Here is a 21,333-nt window from a genome sequence, read left to right as displayed (position 1 = left end):
CAACATTTTACCCTGAGTTGTTCTCGAAAGCAATTTAATTATCAGTAATAACTGTCATGTGTTGGGCAGTTGACTTTTGGCTGTTGCTTTGAGCACTGGACAAAGACATGGTTTGTTGTCCTTTGCTATGGATCTTCCTGTCCTGTCCCATTGCCATCGCTCATTTAACAGAGCAAGTCTGCAAGTAAACAAGGCGGATCAGATAAGCTACTGTGATCTGCCATGCAACCTCTCCATGGTCACTGACTTCTACAAGTAAGCCATAAAAGGAATAGGGTAATATTTGCTTATTCTTTGGTGTTACTCTTTGGTGCACCATAGGACATTAGAATACTTCTGGTGGTTTTAATATCTCGTGCTATTCCTAATTATTCAGTATGGACATTTGAATAGGTAGCTGATGTTGTAAAACACATCATGACTTTGTGTATTAGCCTATAATGTAGTTGGTTATCTTCACTGACTGTCTTTAAGTACTGACACTGCTTTCCGAAGAGACAGTAAGTTCCTCCACTTTTGTGAATTAACCAGAGCGTGCAGAGTAGAGGTTGTAACCTGTGTGTATTTAACCAGCCCACCTGAGCCCCTCTGCAGCTCCAGCAGCAGCACGCAGACCGTGACCGGGGTTGAAGGCACTGCGCATGCCCGAGGCAACTTAATATGAATGCTGCTTCACGTCTCAAGACATCTCAATTCCAGGTACGAATATTATCCGTATATTTGTTGACAGTTATTTATCATTTGCTTACCAGTCTTCGGTCTTGTGCTGTAGGGGTAATTCTTATTCCTGTCGCCGGCATTGTGTTTGAAATGCAGCGCTTTTCCACAAATTCAAGCTGAAATCTCTTCACATCAACAAACTCCCAAGACAGCTAGCGGACAAAATTAATTTGTGGTTGGTAACATTCATGCTAGCTGCTGCAGCAACGTTAGCCTGAATATTTTTACCGGGTTGTTTTGGTGTTGCTCTATATTTTGCATGGCTTCGTGTCTGTCTTGCGTGTTATCTTATGTCGGGCAGCTAGTTTTGTGCTCAGGTTAAGGTTTCGTTAGCTGCTGAGTCTGACATGCACTGTCAGGAACAGCTTGCTGGTAGCTAATGCTAGCAATGCTAACTTGGCAAGTGTGAATGGAAAAGGGTGTATCAGATTTACTCCGGCGGTAATGTTAAAGACTCTGTGACCCGTGTGCATTGCCTTTCTTTAACATGTTAGCTGCTACCACCTCAGCTGGCTAGCTGACGTTAATATGTTATTCGACTGAACGCATAGTTTCGGCAGCTCTGCGTGCATTTGAAGCTGTCATTTCGGTGTGTGTTGACACAGCTGTACCCGCACATACTGTAATGTTAACTGAGCGACAAGGTAGCAGACACTGTAACGTTAGCTTTGTCTGTGCTTATGTCTTTGTATCTGCATCTGCTCAGTCTCCAAGAAAAAATTGCAATCTTTGATTCACCTACAGTAACGTTACCCAACCCTGTCCAGTTTTGCAGAGATGCAGTTTAATGGCTAGTAGTCAGCTTCCTTTCCCGTCCAGTATTTTTACATGTTAAAATGTAATCAGTAATAGGTTAATCATTTTAGAATAAGTAACTTACAGCAAACGATTGCAGAATGTAGATTTTTAAAGGTATTGCACTAAATGCATGAACTCATTCTCATATATATTGTAGTTGAGCTTAAAGTAATATGGCCAAAGTGGCAATCATATTATTCGGTCATGTTATGGTAAATGCATTAATAATATCCACTGAAACCAACCCAAAAGAATTAGGATGTGATTATGAAAAGGGACATATGTAGGAACCACGTGAATGAGGACGATAAGTATATACATACAGTAAGGTTGAACACCTAGTAAAGGCCTTGTCTCATTCTGTCCGGAATGGGTGACAATTTTGGATTTTACCTCTTAAAAAAAAAAAAAAAAAAAAAAAAAAAAAACGATGAACAAAACTCTGGTTGTGTGGGCCACGATTCAGACAGTAGCCTGTAGTGGTGACCTAAACACATATGCATTATGTAAGTTAAGTAGGCTAAGGTCTTTTCAAGACAAAATGGGTACCTAACATTACAGTGTAACATTAGAGGAGCCATGTTGGTAGGATGCTACTAGGATGCACTGCTGTTAGGATGTGGCTATTCATAGAGATCTGTGGAGCATTCCTGATAGTATATAAAGTTAAGTTGTCATAAGTGGACCCAGCTTTAATTATCGCACACTAAGATTTAAGGGCTGACCCGTTCAGCTAAATGACAGCTGTGTTAGTTGGGTTTGGCACCTTGGTCAGCAGCATTTTAAGTTACTTTAGCCTGAATGCTAAATCATTTCCATGTATACATGATGGTTTGAGTATATCGGAGGATCGTGGGTATCATGGCTTTGGTTTAGTGGACCTTTTGTTCATCTGTGCAGAGAACTTATATTGACGGATTTGGAGAATTAATTTAATATTCTGACATTTCAAGGTGGTCTTTGGCCAGATAGATTTCTTTTGTTGGGTCTGAATTCAAGTCTGCCTTACGTCAGTTACATGCAATGTCATAGGTAAAATGAACATTTATGTAAACATGCCCTTTAAGTAAAACGGTTAATCTCCCTATAGAGCCACCATAAATGCTTCCAGTTTTACATGCAGTCTTCCATGTGACTTGTTGGGAGGCAGTGTTACATGATCTGAGCCTTTTATGAATGTCATTTTCAGTATATTGCAAGTGAACTTTGGACATGTATCTCCTTGTGACTTGCTGAAACACAGTGTGACATGATTTGATGATTGTGCAACAACTATTCTCAGTATATTGCAAATGATCTTTGGACATGCTTCCCCATGTATCTTGTGGTCAGCATTTGCAGGAAATTATGTGCTGGTAGCTGGTTTTTAAATTATACTGCTTGTTAACCTTTACAGTTGTAATTCCAAAAAAGTAATTATTTCCCTCACTACTACAGCTTCCAGTTCAACAGTTTTAATGTCACACTTTTCTTGGCCAATTAAATCTGTCCGAGATATATTTGTACATCAGAGGTCATTGTCTTTTTATGGCTGTCATATGGCATCACTAAGATAGCTTTGCATTCCGTTCAAGCAATGGGTTTGTGATCAGATGTATCGGATTCATGATGTACATGCTTTTTTCCCCTCTAAAGATATTTACCACAGCATAAATCTGATTAGTGAAATTAGCTCATGTTGTTTTACAGTACAGATTTACTGTCGCCATTCTGTAATGCATTTGTCTTAACTTCTGTGCAAATCAATACTTATGGAAACGGATGTATAAGAAATGTCTTCCCAAGTCTTTGCATTATCCTTAAACTGTTGATATACTTAGTCTAGCAAATAGCCAACTATGTATTAGTATGAAAATATAAAACTGGTGGAAAGTGGAAGTTTGATTATGCTCTGGTGCTGCTGACAAATGATTTTAATATGACTCAGAAACAATTTTGCAATGATTTTCTTTTGTCTTCCTGATGATACACACTCATTTTGTTGTTTTGTCATTTATGTTTTTCAGTAACCAGTATGGGCAGTTAAGAACAATAGGCCAGTTATCTGCTGTGTCGGGGACAGACGGTTTGTAAAAACCCCACAGCGTCCCTCCTCTCTTCCCACTCAGGCAGTCCAACAAGTTTCCAGCACCATGGCCGAAGAAGACTATGGCAGCTTTGTGGACTGGAACCAGATGGGGGATCTGGCCAAGAGCAGCGGGCCCACCAAGGTTGACTGTAAAGACCTGAAAGAGTTCAAACAGATGGCTCGGCAGGGTTACTGGGCCAAAAACCACAAACTACGGGCACAAGTCTACCAGCAGCTCATCAAAGCCATTCCCTGTCGTACAGTTACACCAGATGCAGAAGTATATCGTGACATTATGGGAAATGCAGCCACTAAGAAGCCCTCCTCTCACATCCCACTGCCAGAGTTTGTGGATGGAAGTCCTGTGCCGCGGTACTGTCTGAAGGCAGAGGCGGTAGCCTCAGCCCATCAGATTATCAACTGCCTGGCTGGACAGTTTCCAGATATCTCCCACTGTCCATCACTTCCGGCTGTTACTTCTTTGCTCCTGCACTTCAGCACAGATGAAGCTCAGTGTTTTGAGCACGTCAGCCGAATGCTGGCCTGCAACGAGCCAGGCAAGCGACTGCTGGACCAGACTTTCCTTGCCTATGAGTCTGGCTGCATGACTTTTGGTGACCTGGCCAACAAGTACTGCACAGCTGCCCACAAATTGATTGTAGCCACAGCCCAGGATGTGCTAGAAGTCTACTCAGACTGGCAACGCTGGGTGCTTGGTGACCTGCCTTTCAGCCATGTGGTCAGGGTCCTGGATGTCTACCTAGTGGAGGGCTACAAGATTCTCTATCGTGTGGCTATAGCGTTGCTCAAGTTCTATCGCAAGCATAAAGCAGGAGCACAGGGGGGCCAGGGCAACCAGCAGCAACAGGATTCTGGCAAAGTCAGGGCAGACATTCAGGCTTTCATCAAGGGCATTGCCTCCACCGTCACACCCGACAAGCTGCTAGAGAAGGCCTTTTCCATCCGTCTGTTTAGCCGTAAGGAGATCACTCTGCTGCAGCTCACAAATGAAAAGTCCTTGCAGCAGAAGGGAATCACTGTCAAACAGAAGCGGTACAGTCAATAATATGACTTTTTTATGTAGTTTTTATGTTTATTTGAATTTTCTTTAGAAACCAGGAAGCATCGAGTGGGCTTTCTTGGCAATGCTATTACATATCTGGCATCAGTGAGGACATTGAATCAATTACTTGTGTACTGTGTCATGCTCACTTACACATGTAAGAATTATAGACATCGTAAAAGTACCCTTATGATTCAAAATGAAATTTAGTTTATCGGCCCATATATCTATCACTCTGGTGAAATGGACATTCTTGAACTTGATTAAATGTAAGACACAGTTCCTGGACTGGGAATTAAATCACTGCGGTATGCACAGAATGAGAGGAATGCAATGTTAAAATAGTACAGGACCAGACGTATTTTGTACAGTTTATTACAAATATACACCACAGCAAAAGTAATAGGTTACAATAGATGAAATGTTTAAGCAATTTCCTTTGCTTCATTGGCAATAATGTTGTGTTCTTTTAAGCTTTTCACTCTGGCATGCTCTGGGGATTGGTTTAAGTTGCTCTTGCATCCTTGTCTCACACCATCTTCTTGTTTCCTTTTTGTCTGGTTTGTGCCACACTTTTCCATCCACCATCTTCTGTCTCATCTGCACTCCACTCCTGTGTTCACTACATTGGTTCTTTTACAGTCCTAGGTGGGTTCTCCTCTCTATGCTACTCTGCAGATCTCTTTCTAATTTTGTCATTTACACTCAGAATAGATATGGTGTTACATGTGGTGTTAAAATTGCACTTTGGTTTTCCTACACCCTGGTAATATATCAAATGAGTTGGCAGTGCCACTACAATAAAAAAAAAAACATAATTTTTTTAAGGTTTATGCATCAACAACTGTGTGATCTGCTTCTCATTCTGTACCTCTCGTCTCTGCCTGTGTCTGTATGCTTGGGATGTCCCCAGGCGCAACGTGCAGCTGGCACTGAACCCTGACACCTTCTCCTCTGAGATTGTCAGCGCCAAGGAGATGCGGGACATCTGGTCGTGGATACCTGAGCGCTTTGCCCTGTGCCAACCACAACTACTCTTCACCACTTCCACCCATGGTTGCAGCCTGAACAGGTACACTGTAAACACAAAAGCAAAGCTGTAAACCAAAAGACAAATTCAGAGCAAAAAGGCAAAAAAAAAAAAAAAAGTTGTAGACTTGTTTTGTATTTAGCCACCGTCTCATTTTACTTTAGTGTGTCTAGTAATCTGACAGTACAGGGCTGTTGCTAATGATCCAATAGATATGTTTTATGTTTTAGATTCAGGTGTTAATTCAGCCAGTTGGAATGAATTAAACTTCCACATTTTCCTCCAGATTCTACTCACATTGTGAAGGCTACGAACCCACTCTGCTCCTCATCCGGACCACAGATGGCGATGTAAGTAACTAACACACACAGACAGACAGGAAAAACTCTGTCATGATTCTCCCAGTGATTTTTACATGTCAAACTGAAGTTTATGAAGCTGTTGTCTGAGTGAATCAAGGATGCACATTATTATGAATAAAAATACATGGGATATGATAACACCCTGATGTCATAACAGATATTTTTGTTTAAAATGATGCAGCTCAGATCAGTGAGCCATTGTCATATTCAGGGTTTTTTAGCTAAATACATGGCTAGATATAGTGTGAAATAGGAGGTGACGGGTGTGTATGTATGTCCTCAGCCTTGGATATTTAAGGTACAAAGTGGGCTGAACTGCAGTCAAAACAAAACAGTACTGGTAGCACTCTGATAGACAGTTCCCGTCTAACTTCCTGTTTCGGACACTTTTGTTTATCAGTAAATGTTAGTAAATGGTTCTTGTTGACTGAAGTCATGTTGCAAAAAGCCTCCCTAGAAAAACTTGTGTACATGCACCTGGTTTTATTTACTGCGTTTTTTCTTTCAATAACGAGAAAGCTCCTCAGCTTAGCTTAGCTTTCTGCTTTTCAAAATACACTCAGGTTTTTATTATTGTGAACTGGTGTCAAAGGTCACTATTATACAGGTTTACAAATATCAATCTTCTACAAGTATGAAGTACTTTAGAGGATAAAACTAATGCATATGAGCAAATTAAACAGATTCTTTTTTCCTTCAGGTATGTGGAGCCTTCCTGTCCACAGATTGGGAGGAGCGGAAGAGAGGAGGCAACAAATTAAGTTTTTTTGGCACAGGGGAGTGCTTCGTCTTCAGGGTGAGTTTATATTAGTATCTGCACTTACAAGCGTCTTGTCAGCAAGAAACGTCTTTCTGTTTTTTTTTTTGTTTGTTTTTTTTGTGTGCTTTTTAGGAATCAAATGGAAGGATTTTTTTTTTTTTTTTTATTGAGTAGTACCTCACTATAACCACAAGAGGGTACCATCCACTGTGGTTTCATATCTTCTTAATGTCAGTGTCCCTGGCCTCAATTGGTGTCCAGGGATCCCATTTGAACAGCCTGCCTTGTAGGTCAGAATTCTCCATACAGACATTGCTTTGTCTTCATCAGCAAAAAACAACCACGGATCATGTTTAATTTGCTTGTGATGTTGCAGCATTGAGCTTTAGCTTTAATAACACCTGGGCTAGAAATAGCGAAGCAGACTGGGTCTCTAATGCCTTCTGTATGAATTATTTAATTGGCTTTCTGTGTTGATGCACAGCTGTGGACTGTCTGAGCCGGCACAGCAGAAAACACCGTCATCTCACACACTAATACTTAAACACACACAGATTGGAAACTCCTGTAACTTGATCCAGTCGTATCTGACCAGGCCCTCATCTGACACCACACCTGACACACATAAGAGACGAGCCAACAGGGACTGATGTCTATCAGATTTGCAGCCGAGGGTTGGAGAGGGAGAGAAGGGAATTAATGGCATATACACTTTGCATTAAGTAGCCAGGTCCTCACATGAAGCATCTCTGTCTGTTTATGTTAGGAGTTGGTTTGAATTTAAGATGCATATCTTGTCACCTATATACTGTTAAGAAAATAAGAATAAGAATGCCTTTTTATGTGAATACATTTGCAATACTATTTTATGTAATGTGTAATGCCCCGGTGTCTAATTGATGATAACTGCCTCACATTAGCAGTCACTGATTTGTTTTCCCTTGTTAGCTTAAGCCAGAGATGGAGCGCTATGAGTGGGTGGTGATCCGCCACCCTGAGCTAGCCTCCTCCATCAAGACCCATGGTCAAGAGGACACTGCCTCCTCTGAGGGCCAGAACTCAGACAGCAATAGTTTACAGCAGCCAGAGAAATCTGCTGGAGATCTGTCGCCCTTCCTCTCCGCTCGCCACTTCAACCTTAACTCCAAGAATACTTCCATGTTCATGGCTGGAAACTTTGACTCCATCATAGTGGGTGAGTGAATTATTACAACATGTTATTGTTGTCTATTTTGCATTTCTGGTCCCTTTTTTTGGGTAGTGTTTTTTTTTTTTTCTCTCTCTCTTTCTTTCTTTCTTCCTTTTTGCCACAGTTAACTAGCAGAATGTAGTGTGGAGGTGATGGGGGATTTTTCCACTGTCAGCTAAAACATGAAAACTCATCAAATGTGGGATTTTATCATTAGCCTTCCACTACATTTAACACTTCAGTGTTGATGTAAAAAATGAACATGATTGTGATGATAAGTAAGAATCATTTGCACAAATGCAGTGTTTGTTCTCAGTTGCTTATAATTTATACAAACCCTGTGCTCTTGTGTTTGATCAGGGGGAGGTGAAGGTAACGCTCTTTACATTGACTCAGAACTGAATCATGGTCGCACTGGCAGGTGCACCACCTTTGACAACCCGCCCCTGTGTGCAGAGAGCTTCCAGGTTTCACTGCTGGAAGTATGGGGTTTCCAGGATACCATGGCCTCGTAATGCTGCACACATGAACACACACTACACATCCATGTAGCTCAACACATCATACAGTCATGGACACATAGGTGCATATTGATGAACACTAATTTTAACACTTAAACATATTAAAGCAGAAAGTCATGATCAAAAAGTCCAGCAAAGTGTTTGATGTGGAAAACACAGATATGCAAACAGAACTACATCCGTCCTACAAATTCATATATGATTAACTATTTTTTATTTATTACTGCAATCCAAATTTCAACATATGAACAAAAATGTCATATTTTTGTTTGTTTTTTTGTTTATTTTTGTATTTTCAGATTTGTATTATGATGCTCTAATTGTGTTCAAGTATGTGGTCAAATGAAGGAAATGTTCAGGATCAATTCTAGATAAAGCCGATACAAGATTCATCGGCCATTTTATGTCAGCTGTGATGTATTCATGTTCATGCTGAGCTACAATATTTAAATTTCTGAATGTAAATTCAGTACTTTGTTTTCTGGTTTAGCTCACTCTGCCAAATTTACTGCACAGCTATCTCTGCATTCCTTAAAAATCTATCATTTACCAGGTTTACGATGAAATGTGTGAAGTCAAGTCTTCTTGGTGATAAGTGTTTTTAAATGTTGAAAGAACAGCGCTAAGATGTATTACAGTTTGTACCAGGCTAGCTAGATGTTTGGCCAAGTCCTGTTGCACTTCCCCACATTTTTTGATTTATTGTATATATGTGGGAGATCTGCTGAATTAATTAATGTGGTACATGTTTGTTAATATCGGTGGTGAATTTGAGTGTTGCCATTTTGCACCATATGTCAAAGCTTTCTTTTGAATGAGTGGCAGTGTTTCCTGTATAGTAAATGAATATTCATGTGAATAACAGTACAAACTTTTTTTTTTTTTTTTTTTTTTCTAAGCAAAATCTCAAAATGTGTTTTTGGTTTACAAGTAATGGAGATTAATGCAGTTTGTTCATCCTTCTCTTCTTTTGACCATTTTCCTGTAACTTCCGTCCTTTCTCCTGTGAAAATAGTAATGAAAGAAGTCCAAAATTGTGCCCTGTTGGCAAAGTGTTGTTGGGGTTATATAACCTATTTGTATCTGTATGGTCAAATATGTCCTCCAGTGAAACATCAACTGAGTAACTACAAATGTATTCTACCTGTGAAAATACAGCAATATGCTTTCAGTAGAGTGACTCTGTCTCTGTTTTATTGTCTTACTGTTTTTGGTCTTCCACATCTATCACATCTCTGTCCGTGCAAAGAGTGGGCTACATTTCTTCAGACTGTTGCAGAGGTGTGCCAGATGCCTTTTTAAGTCAGCTGACCAGGAATCTATCCCCCTTATCCCCATCTTCTCCGAGTAGTTACAGCTGGTATGTTGTTGTTGTTGTTTTTTTTTTTTTTCTCAAAATTATTGGTCATTTTACATCATAAAGAAATTACTATTTTATTTTTATTGGTATAGTAAAAATGATGTCATGATTTCCAGCCTTCTGTGCACCTCTCTAGGACTAAAAACATTCAAACAGTTTACATTTAACATCAGTCAGAGAAGATACATAAAATGATAATGTCACTAATGTCATCTCCCCAGCAGGTAGGTCTGGGTTAAAAACACAAGGTGACTCCTAATTACTCATACACACTTCTTGAATAGACACTGACTATTTTTGTTTGGATGTCTCTACTTTGTGGAAGCTGACAGTGAGCTGCATGACTGGAAAATATGTAGCAGAAATGAGTCAGATATACTTACAAATATATCTTTAAAAGACGTCTACTTCTAATAGCCAGCTGTATTACAGACTTCAGTTCATTAAAGTCATTAAAGTGATAACACTATTTGATATAAATTCTACAAATTTGGTAAGTGACAGTTAAAACTGATATCCTCTGACTATTTGGTTTGGTGTGTTGCTCAACATGTCAGTCAAAGTGAATTCCATGTCAATCAATGTCAATATATTGACTCTATAAAATGTAAAACCAATTCATTTGCAGTGGGTGTGGCTCAGCCCTAATGCATCTGAAGAAATGTACCTTAGGCAGCAAAGTGGTGGAGTAATTCCTTCTTTACAGTAAGTGGCATTGACTCCGTCTTGCCAAGGCTGTGCTGTTCATTCAGGATTCACACTCTGCTAATCGCACATGCACGTCTATATTTAGCTGCTCGTTTGGGTGTTGGTGTGGCGTATCTCCTGAAAACCATGCTTTCCAGCCTCAAGGAGTAAGATGCTTAAGTGTTTAACCCTACACTGAGATGGGTCTCTCCTTGACCAGCCCCCACCCCCCAGACAAAAAGGGGCTGTGGACAGGATTAAGACGTAGACTAAGGAGGTCCCGACAAATATTGTTTTGATTTACAGACTGAATATTTCTCCGAGGTTATTGAGACACGGAAGGGTCTCTATTTCCAGTACCTATCCAGTGTTACTGAGTACACTTCACAAATCAGCCTTATGGATCGTATATATGTCCTTCTGAATGACTGATAATTGTCATTGTTTTTTTCAGGCTATTGCCAAGCAAATCTGTATTATTAATATAGGATTCAAGCTTTTCCATTTCCACATCATAAGCCTTTTTAATGACTAATATTTTATATTGACTAATATAAGTTTATCAATGCAGTAAGAATGAAAGATGGAGTTATGTTTTTGGTCACATGCTGAAATCAGACCTTAAGGGAAAAATGCCAAATCTGAGAGTAGCTTAGCTCAGTGACTTCCTTAATTTAGCTCTGGTCAGAGTGGAGCTCTCTGTAGAACTGTATCCTGGTCAGATCATATCACAGTAGCAGAACCACTGAAAGATTAAGAGCTAGATGTTGATCACTTATGTAGATAACTATGATATACTGTTTGTCTGGATTTACATTATACTGTTCATTAACAATGGCTGCTTTATAGTGCATCTTCAGTAGTATATTGATTAAATCATGCTCCTTAAAGACCAGCCATCAGAATATGGCTTGTTCTCAACTTGTTCCCACAACTCACTGATTAAAGCCACTCAAGTGCAAGAGCATCCACCTAATCATTGTATCCATCCACCCAAAACAAACAGGAAACAACAATGTGAAGGCACATAGGCTATCATATTGCTGCATGTTGTAAAAATGAGCTGGTTGCATATGTCTGCTGAGCATATATCCCAGATAGGAAAATCATTATCCAACATCATCAGAAAAGGCTACATCCATATCCTCCTAAAAGAGTCCTGGATCAATATGTGTTCACTCAGAAAAGAAAGAGGAAATGCAGTGAAATCATCTCAGTTCATTTGTGACCTTTTTGTTATCAATGCATCAGTGCACGCACGCACACACACACACACACACACACACACACACTCACACATGCACAGTCTGCATCAAAATGATCTATTCTTGTTGCAATATGCAATCATGCATTTGGCAGCCAGAGCAAGATGTTGGCCGAGTAAAGTGTTTTAAAGGAAGGAGGCCTGAGATGTTGGTATAGAAATTGCATCATGAGTCAAGAGGCTTTACAGTCATACGGGGGGAGGGGTCCTTCTCTGGTGCTGACTAAACTAGGCAATGCAGAGAGAGCAGGATGGAGGGATAGATGGAGGAGGAAGAGGAGGAGGAGGCATGGGGACTGCACAGGCTCTCTCTCTTCTGACTCACACATGCACTTCTTCCCTCCCATGGTGTCCTAGCTCTCTCGACCCCCTCCTCTTTCTGGATCTATGACCCTGCGCACTTGCTGGGAGCTGTACAGTGGAATGGGGGATTCTTGGTTCCCTACCCCCACCACATACACACTCAACCATATACACTCAGCCTCAAATTCTCTCACTCTCAGGCTCCACACTGCTAGATATCACAGCTGAATGTAAATCACCCTCTGCTGCATGGTAGAGTCCTAGTGCAAAATGTAGAAATGTGTTTGAGAATAATATGCAACATTATTTGAGGAGGTCACTTTAATCAGCTGTGGGGTTTTCTTGGAGTATGATATTTAGATTACATGTAGTCTGAATTTTAATATAATGTATTTAGACATTTTAAAGAAATAGTGTATTGTCTTGGTTTTCTTTTCTTGGTAGCTAAAATAACACAAATTTTCTTTAGATTAGCACTGTCTCCACACCCTCCTGCTTATCCCCATCATTTCATCCTCCTGCCTCTGAAGGGTGAATGCGTAGCTATCAAAGGGAAAGCCTGCAGCGGGGCACACCAAAGTGATGGCCGATAGGGGTGACCTTCAAAAAAAAAATAAAATAAACAAAAATAAAAACCACTTTCTCTGTCCAGAGTAAGTCATTTATCATTTAAATTCCACCATTTTTGTTTCGTAGATGTGTTGCGTGGCATAGTATATCATTAACGAACTTTGTTTTAGTGCGTCCCCTTACACACACACACACCCAGTCGATGATAGGTTTTATCCGTACGACCAGTCAGGTGATATTTTCCGCTTCGCCATTTTGTGCTGCTGCGCCGGGTATTTATCAGAAGAGTCGTGACTATCCCGTTTACATTGCTAGTTAGGTGGTCAGACTGTTCCTGGTGTACTCAGTTTCGCATTTCAAGACTGTGGCCTTCGATAGATTTCGCGAAGTGCGATTTTTGATCCGTCATTGCTGATTAATTTTGTATATTTAGTTTATTTTTATACTGTGTGAGGAAGAATGTCGGCCGAAAGCCCCGAATACTCTCCGTTCTTCGCAGTGATGGGTGCCTCTGCGGCTATGGTGTTCAGCGGTAATTATCAAATGATTGATTGCCTTTCATGTTGAAACTGTTTGTTAGTTTCAAAATATCACTGTGTGCATTTGCTGCTAACCTCTTTTGCATTTATATTATTCTCAACAGGGTGCTTTGAACTGTCAACCAATGGTGCGTCCCTTGAAACTGAAAGCCATCTGCTAGCACTGCTAAGGTTAACGTCGCAATGCTAATATTGAGCTGTAATTTATTTAGACGTAGCTGGTGAAGCCAGTGACAGCAGTTTATTAGTAATATGCCAAGGTTTAATTAACAATGGTCGGTTAATATCATCATAGCTGCTGTCCTGTCTGCCTCAACGGCAGACAGCAAAGACTCCCCAAGACTAGGTAGCTAGCTAGCCGATGACGACTACATAAGTTAGCTTCGACGTTAGCTTAGCTCGGTTATGAAGGCTCAGAGCTTTATCTGAATGGAAATGACAAAACGGTATCTCACGCGAAGTGATCAGAAAATTTGACCATATCATTTAAGAAGTACATATTGTTTGACAGTTTAAAGTCATACAGTGCCCAACAGTATTCCATTATTCTCCACACAGTTAGCTGCTTGCTAGCTTGCTGTACTTAACAGGAGATAAGATGGGATGATTCCCACCTTTTTCTGCAAGATGCCACACGGCTGCATGCAAAGCTTATGGGTGTTTAAAGCAGTGGGTGACAAGATTGATACGAAATTATTTAGTGTAGCTTTATTTTAGAAATGATTAACCAGTAACATTTAATAATTGAATTGACTTCTTTCTGCGTAAATTGTTTGCTATTCTGCAACAATGTGCCATCTGTCAAATCGGTGGTGTGACTTCCAAATTAATTTTATACATTTTATGACGGAAATAGCTTTCTTTTTACACCGTACGTGACCATTGGAAACCAGGATCAGCTGGTTAACTTCCTTATTGCTCAAAGGAATGACACAAGGTCACATGATCATCACATGATGAGACGTCTGATTTGAAATTGGCTACTGATCTTGAACAATATTAATGTAAATGCAAAAGATAACAAGTTTTGACTCTATTTTAAGAAAATATGGTTAATTTTACAGAAGGTAAAGGGTTTAACACCAGTGGTGATACAAGGGTTTTTGGATCTTAAATGAGAAGTAGCACAGAAAGTGAACTTTGAAACTGGCTTGTTTTATAATTGGTCATACTTGTTTTATGGGTCCTTCTGTAGTTTATTATTTGTCTTTCGTTAATGCAAGGTAAGAACTACATAATTTTTCAATAGTCTGCAACTGCAGCACAGTGAAGGCCTACATGTGATCGTCTGGTGGGATGGGTGCAGCTCCAGTGGGAAATCGACAAGCTACTAATTGACCATGTTACAGAGTGCTTGACCTCTGTAGCTAGAGGCCTTTTGGCAGGACTGGCTCATTTATGCTGGTGAACAGTAAATATGTTTTCATTAATGGACACCTTCAGTGAATTGCTATAGTGTAAGACCTTGAAATCTAATTACAAAGAGCTTTTTCTGACATAATGTAATCTTGGATTATGTCCCTACCTTTTTGCATTGTCAGAAATTCATACATCCACATACCTAGGTAATAGTCAAGTGAAAGGAATGTTTAAGCGTGTCTTTTAACAAATTACATTGAGCTGCTTAGTAATGAGAAATATCAGAAATAATTTTGAGCTGGAGATTTCAAGTATTTGAGTAATTTCTGGGAGAAATCTGATCTAGTAACTGCTGTTTTGAGGTATTACCTTAGTCATCACAATAAGGAATTACACAATTATGATAGAAAAATGTCCCATTATACAACTATATGATTTAATACTGTCCATCCTTACCTGTAAATGAGAAGCAGTTGGATGCCAAAGCCAACCCTTTGCGTGTCATAGCTCAGGTTTAATGCGTAGTGATAGGCAAGGGAATCTTGGTGGTGGTGGTGGCGTCCCCTGAGGCTAGCAGTAGTACTAGTCTGTGGAGGCGAAGGAGTGACAGCTGGGGAATTAGCTAGTAGGGAAGGGATCATGTCGGCACAAAGAAGGGATGTGGTAGTGGTGGTATGGATAGGGACACTTTGATGATTCAGGCTTCAGCTTGAAGGATCTTGGTGTGTTGTGGAGTCATTGACAGGAAATTGTAACTTGTGTTCCTTTTTAATGTCAGTCACTGTTGTCTACACAAACTGAAGGACTATGGCTGTAATTAGAGATTGTCATCGTTCATCAATCTGTCATGTTTTGGGGCATTGATCCAACATCCAGTCTGTAGAATATTGAAATCGACAAATTCACATCACAAGTTGTCACCTAAATGGATGGCTTCAAATTTCTTGTTCTGATCATGACAAAACAACAACAAATATTTCATTTCAAAGTAATTTGCCAGGCATCTGGATCAGGTTGTAAAGTTGCTTTGATCTTCTGGTGTCAGGTGATATTACATTGTTTTAGTAATCTGGTGACAGTTTTGAGGGCTGTCTTAAGTGATGCCTGGCTCAGAACAGGTGACACTCACAAGGTACCAACACTCCCATGATAGCTGTGCTGCGCTGCTTCTGATTCACCACTCCTTTCAGTAATATCTTTCCTAATGGCCAACATTTTCTCTTCTCTCTGCCAGAACAGTTAAAATATAGAGGAGACTTATTTTCTGGGTAATTGACTTGACTGATACTCGTTGTGGTGTTGACCACAATTTTAGACATGTTTTCACTGCAGTGTGCTTGTCCAACTTCCAGTACAGGCATTGTTGGCATATATAAGCAATCTATCACCAAAAAAGTTATTTTTCTGAATAGTCATTATTCATTAATGCTTTCAGTTACTTGACCTTTTAATTCACATTTCCTTTTCTTTCTCTCACCTCTTTAGTTAAGAGGTGTAGTTGGTGATGGCAGCATACATGCTCTAGACATCCCTCAGCTTGCGATATGGTTGCAATAGATTGGTCAGCATGTCTCATAATTTCTTTTTGCAGCCTCATATCTGTACACATTATCCAGCCAATGTGGTTTTGTAAGACTGGAAAATGGTGTTACCACTACAAGCTTCCTGATTTTGTCATTTGTTCCTTAAAACCAGTGCTTCCCCATTCACCCTCTATTAAAGGGCAGATCAACCTCTTGTCTGTTGCGTGGGCATTTTGCATGCAAGATCATCCCTAGCTGGAGGCACCTGCTCTGACATCACAAGGCGTCACAAGGGCATCCCATACATCAAATATTCTGCAGAGAGGAAAAAAGAAAAGCTCTTTACCTAAGCTGAGGCGATTAGGATTAAAACCCAGAGGTTGTCCCTCCACCACTGCAGAAGCCACCCTGCCACAGCATCAAACCTTTAATCATCAGGACAGAATGACAGTGTTTGAGGATACCAGTGTTTCTCTGTCAACCCTCCCCTGTCACGCCTCGGTGAGTCCAAGCGTACGAAGAAAAAACGGAGTCAGAGGATAACGTTACTCATGGTGACTTATTACGAATGGATGGCTGAATGGTTAAAAGAAACAGCTGTTCAGAGGAAGGCTTACGTGTTTCCAAAGTAATTTTTTTTTTTTTTTTTTCTGTGTAGCTTAATTAGAGGGTTTGTTTTTGGATCTGCCATCTTGGTCAGTTTTTATATTGAACTGCTTGGGTAGCTTGTGTGTCCTTCTAGATGTGATGCAGCATAAAGGGCATCACATCTAGCAAAGAGGTTGGCACTTCCAATAAGACAGGAAGTTGAGACAGTTTGTTTTGTGATTGTCAGGGCTTGCGAAAACAGTGCCCAGTTATACTCAGAGATGGGCAGGAGTGATTTAACCTTGTACTGATGGCATCAGTCTGGTGATAAATCAGTGGGGATGGGGCTGGCTACCATGTGCACATCTAAAGATTGGCCTGAATCATCTTCCTTTTCTGCCTCTAGATTGATTTGCCATAAAGCCTCCTAGCTAGACTTGAATTAACCAGAACTATCTTCAGGCTTGTTCGACACATTGTCCCAAGACATGACAAAACACAGGCAGGGTACTCAGGCTGTATGCACAAGGCTGTCTTCCAAGATGATATCGCAAGAGACTTTTCAGATTTAATCATCATAAGTATGTTGCCTATGAGGAGCCAAGAAAACTATACTGCAAGGTCCTTCTTTATCCACCAATGCTATGATGAGATCAGCACATAAATGGAGGGATACAGTTCTGCACATTTTTTTTTTTTTTTGTCTATTGCTTATAAGAGTTTTGGGCAAACAGCCAGTTTGACATCAACTCACAAATCACAGTTACAACTAGATTTGACCTTTTTTTTTTTTTCTTTTTGTTAATGCAATAGAGAACCTAGAGAGTTCAAAGGCTATATTTAGCATCAAAACAGCATCTGAAAAAGGGAAACGACTCCAACTGCTCCAGTATAAATTGTACATAAATATGTGATTTAATACTGCTGTATAGTGGATGTACTGGCATGTACAGACAAATATATTAGATGCTATGCTGTGGTCGGTGTCCGAGCTTTCACTTTATGTTGCTTTTGCTGTGGATGAGGGAATAGACATGTCCACGTTTACACACACCCCTCTGACATGGGGAAATCTAACCAGGCCGTCTCTGGTTCCTGACGCTCTGCCCTGCTCTGACAGGCTTTGTTGGACGTCCCTAAAGATTCTCTCTCATCTCACCTGGAAGCTGTCCAATTCTGTGTTGTTGTGCAGGACCAGTTCTTGATGGCTGGTTGCTGTTCTATATTTGGTATATATAGTTTCTAATATTAGAAAAGGGTGGTCATTGATTTTCTCTCCTCCTGCCGTCAGACTTGGTTTTGTGTGTGACGTACGTAGCACTACGGTTTCTCTGCAGCGTCACAGGCTGACGGAGCCAACATGCTGATGAAGCTTTTTGTTCTCCCTCTTCCCCATCACATTACAGTGATACTAACCAGAGACTAGTGAGGACTGGAGATTGCACACAGCAGATGTCGGTTGAAGTACTGCTAGTCCCTTCCCCTATATCTGTTTTGTACTAATGCTGGCTCTGGAGATGTGGTATCCTGCCTCTCCTGTGATGTCAGCAGTTCCCAGTGTGCCTAACAAGGCCTTTTCATTCAGAGAGTGATTTACAACCCTGCACCAGATTCAATTCTGAAATTACATGAGCTGAAGCAGAGACACAAACTGTGACGAGGCTGATTTTTTTTATTTATTTTTTTATTTTTTTGGTTGCGTAGTATGTTCATCAGTAGAAAAGAACGTGATCTGGTATTTCCATTTAAACATGAGCAAAATTCCCCAAGTGGAGCCATGTTGGATTTTTAAGAGGAACAGAAATTGCTCAGTTGTATTGTTGCTCAATCTCTTATTTCACTTCTGCCTCATCATCCAGCTGTGCCCTCTGGTCTCTTTAACCAATTGTAACCTGCACAGCCTTGTGTGCAGTTTAGTGTGCTTTGTGGTTTATTTAACTAAATTTGTCTTCTCTCTCTTGCTTCCCTGCCAGCCTTGGGAGCAGCCTATGGCACAGCTAAGAGCGGTACAGGGATTGCCGCCATGTCTGTGATGAGGCCGGAGCTCATCATGAAGTCTATCATCCCCGTGGTCATGGCGGGTATCATAGCCATCTACGGTCTGGTAGTAGCAGTGCTGATTGCCAACAACATCTCAGAGAAGGTCACCCTCTACAAGTGAGTTCAGTTGACCACAGTCATAGTTTTACTCATTTGTGTTGTCTACATTTCATTTCAGGTTATTTTCAAGACATATCTAAAGACAAGTTGTGTATTCTGAGACACGACTTGACATAAGCCATGCTGCTATATTGTCAACACATTCCCCAAAACCAAAATTTTTCCCACTTAAAAGTTTCATCCGTGTTTCCACGGCCTTGATGAAGCACCACAGCTCCAGCACCAGCTCCATTAATCATAAACTATTTAACTATTCCACTGGATGACACATTTCTTCATCTCAATGAACGCAACCAGTGGTTGCTGAACAACTCAACGACTACAATTTCAGTCTTATCACATCACTGCACATGGGATGTCCCCATGTTAACTCTGTTTAGACTATCTGAGGAAGTACACTTGCCATGCTCATTCTTCCAATGCAGTCATATGGCACAGGGCCATAATAAAAATACAATAACGGTCATTATTTTAAAATTTGACTGGGATTTAATTTAACATAATGAACATGAGCATGGGTTTGTAGTTGGATCAGTTTAAAATATTACTGAGGTAGAAATGGTTAAACAAGCAGCCACAATGATGAAGCTGCAGGCAGCAGACTGATCACAGATGTGACAAACTCATTTTAACAGCCGTACAGCTCTTTTGTATGAGGAAGCAGTTGCCCCATTCATGCATTACAGGCTCTTATCACTTCCACAAATATCAAAGGTGCTCTGACTTTGGCATGTTTAGTTAAAATGTTCTCTCAATTGCTTGAATTGTTAACCCAATTGTTAATCACTGAGTAATCGATGTCCCCCTGCTGACTAACACTTGACTGTGTGTCTTTAGGAGTTTCCTTCATCTGGGAGCTGGGCTTAGCGTGGGCCTCAGTGGGCTGGCAGCAGGCTTTGCAATTGGCATCGTGGGCGACGCAGGCGTGAGAGGCACAGCTCAACAGCCAAGGCTTTTTGTGGGCATGATCCTCATCTTGATTTTTGCTGAGGTCTTGGGTCTCTACGGGCTCATCGTTGCCCTCATTCTCTCCACGAAATAAACATCCAAACATCTCCACTACAAGATCTGTCCTTTATGTTGCTGCTGGAGAAAAAGTGTATAACGGGGAAAAAATTGTAAAAATTTCTGCCACACAAGATGAAAGAAGTGAAGGCGAGGAAAAAATGAATTAAAACGGCTCCATAAATATGGTCTTATCTCAACAATGTGTACAGTCGTCCCAATTTGATAGTCAACTTGTAAATGCGCAATGTAGTGATTTGTCTGTCTTGTGTGTGCGTGTGTGTGTTTCAAAACAACTGTATGATGAAGATTCCTTTTTTCCCTCCACTTATTTCAGGCCTTGAGGCCAGCTGAGGCAGCTTGGCCTCTGGTCTTAGAGAGCTGACCAAAGGGCCACACAGCTTTTTCTCCTCCCATATCGACCTGGGAGTTGACACAATTTCTGCATTAATCTTGAGGATCTATTTGTAAAGAGAAATGTGTATGGACTTCAGATTTTTTTCCACTGATTTTATTTATAAGAAATTGTTCATTGAACTGTTTAATGCAGCAAAAGTCTTTAATTCCCCAGGATATATTATACATATATATATACAGACATATAAATATCTATATAGATAGATTTAATGCACTGTGGGTTAATTGTGATAAGTGGTTGGAATTCCTCTGGATGTAATTCATGGTTTAATAATTAAGATTGCCTTTAGTATGTTGCTGGTGGAGTGGGAGTTTTGTGTGTAGCTGTATTCTAATCATTACGGAAACATTCTCAAACTTCAGTGTTTTTCCTGTAGTACTGCTGTTTGCATTAAAGGTGTGTGTGCCCCATGTTGGGTCTCACAAGTGTAATTTCCAAAATTCATCTCCTCTCCATCTTATTCACCCCCTCCCCCATCTGTGGCTGTACTTCATCTCTTTCACATTCCAGCCATTAAAATCCTGCATGGGTTTCGGTGTTTTGTTGCTGTTGGATATGAAACTGAAGAGCAGGCTACTTTCAGAAGATTTAATCCAGATCAAAAAAGCTACTTTCATGTATAATTCCAGCCAAAGAAGAAGAAAAAAAGTTTCAATCACAACAAGACTTGATGGTATGGTTTGTAGCATGCAGCAGAAATCTGAGATTAGTGTGCAAGTTTGGCCTAGTTTCATTCAAGAACTGGTCTAATTTGATCTGGAGTGTGTTTTCTGAAAATGGAACTGCTGCTGACGCATTTACTGAAGCGCCAATCTACAATCCTGTATTACCACTGGTATTGAAGTTATCCTGATGTGTCGATGTGAATGTTTTCACAATCGAATTAAAGAAGATTCCAACTTAGATTTGACTGGCTTCCAAACACAATTTAGTGTTTTTAGTTCTGCATATCTCACTGTGATACTCAAGTATTGTACAAGCAGCATGACCTTTTTTATCAGCGCATTCATAATGAAAGTACGTCGGTAAAATTGCTGTAAAACTCA

At 40.3% G+C, this 21,333-nt stretch overlaps 2 protein-coding genes across 3 annotated transcripts; both read left to right on the top strand.

Moving 5' to 3' along the window:
• Window positions 1-555: 555 nt before the first annotated feature.
• On the top strand, window positions 556-9,685 carry tbc1d24 (TBC1 domain family, member 24). 2 transcript variants are annotated; one of them, XM_056366721.1, is made up of 7 exons: window positions 556-699; window positions 3,525-4,639; window positions 5,563-5,721; window positions 5,966-6,029; window positions 6,742-6,837; window positions 7,750-7,996; window positions 8,351-9,685. In XM_056366721.1, exons 2-7 carry the CDS (start codon window positions 3,651-3,653, stop codon window positions 8,503-8,505), a joined length of 1,710 nt encoding a protein of 569 aa, XP_056222696.1. In that variant the 5' UTR covers window positions 556-699; window positions 3,525-3,650; the 3' UTR covers window positions 8,506-9,685. The 2 variants fall into 2 exon arrangements, with proteins under 2 accessions (XP_056222696.1, XP_056222697.1); XM_056366722.1 differs by lacking the exon at window positions 556-699 and adding an exon at window positions 743-895.
• A 3,262-nt stretch (window positions 9,686-12,947) lies between these two features.
• On the top strand, window positions 12,948-21,190 carry atp6v0cb (ATPase H+ transporting V0 subunit cb). Its single transcript, XM_056365540.1, has 3 exons — window positions 12,948-13,227; window positions 18,678-18,861; window positions 19,702-21,190. Exons 1-3 carry the CDS (start codon window positions 13,155-13,157, stop codon window positions 19,904-19,906), a joined length of 462 nt encoding a protein of 153 aa, XP_056221515.1. The 5' UTR covers window positions 12,948-13,154; the 3' UTR covers window positions 19,907-21,190.
• Window positions 21,191-21,333: the final 143 nt, after the last annotated feature.

This window comes from Seriola aureovittata, chromosome 21, assembly GCF_021018895.1.
Source record: "Seriola aureovittata isolate HTS-2021-v1 ecotype China chromosome 21, ASM2101889v1, whole genome shotgun sequence".
Lineage (NCBI taxonomy): Eukaryota > Metazoa > Chordata > Actinopteri > Carangiformes > Carangidae > Seriola > Seriola aureovittata.
The sequence above is the reverse complement of the archived record's forward strand: the minus strand, read 5'-3'. Positions and strand labels throughout refer to the sequence as shown.

What these genes read in the sequence shown, in the direction of transcription:
- tbc1d24 (XM_056366721.1), top strand. Translation starts at nt 3,651, where the DNA reads ATGGCCGAAGAAGACTATGGCAGCTTTGTGGACTGGAACCAGATGGGG. An exon ending in CATGGTTGCAGCCTGAACAG is followed by an intron (nt 5,722 to 5,965) that starts GTACACTGTAAA and finishes ATTTTCCTCCAG; the next exon opens with ATTCTACTCACATTGTGAAG. An exon ending in TCCGGACCACAGATGGCGAT is followed by an intron (nt 6,030 to 6,741) that starts GTAAGTAACTAA and finishes TTTTTCCTTCAG; the next exon opens with GTATGTGGAGCCTTCCTGTC.
- atp6v0cb (XM_056365540.1), top strand. Translation starts at nt 13,155, where the DNA reads ATGTCGGCCGAAAGCCCCGAATACTCTCCGTTCTTCGCAGTGATGGGT. An exon ending in TGCGGCTATGGTGTTCAGCG is followed by an intron (nt 13,228 to 18,677) that starts GTAATTATCAAA and finishes CTTCCCTGCCAG; the next exon opens with CCTTGGGAGCAGCCTATGGC. An exon ending in GAGAAGGTCACCCTCTACAA is followed by an intron (nt 18,862 to 19,701) that starts GTGAGTTCAGTT and finishes GTGTGTCTTTAG; the next exon opens with GAGTTTCCTTCATCTGGGAG.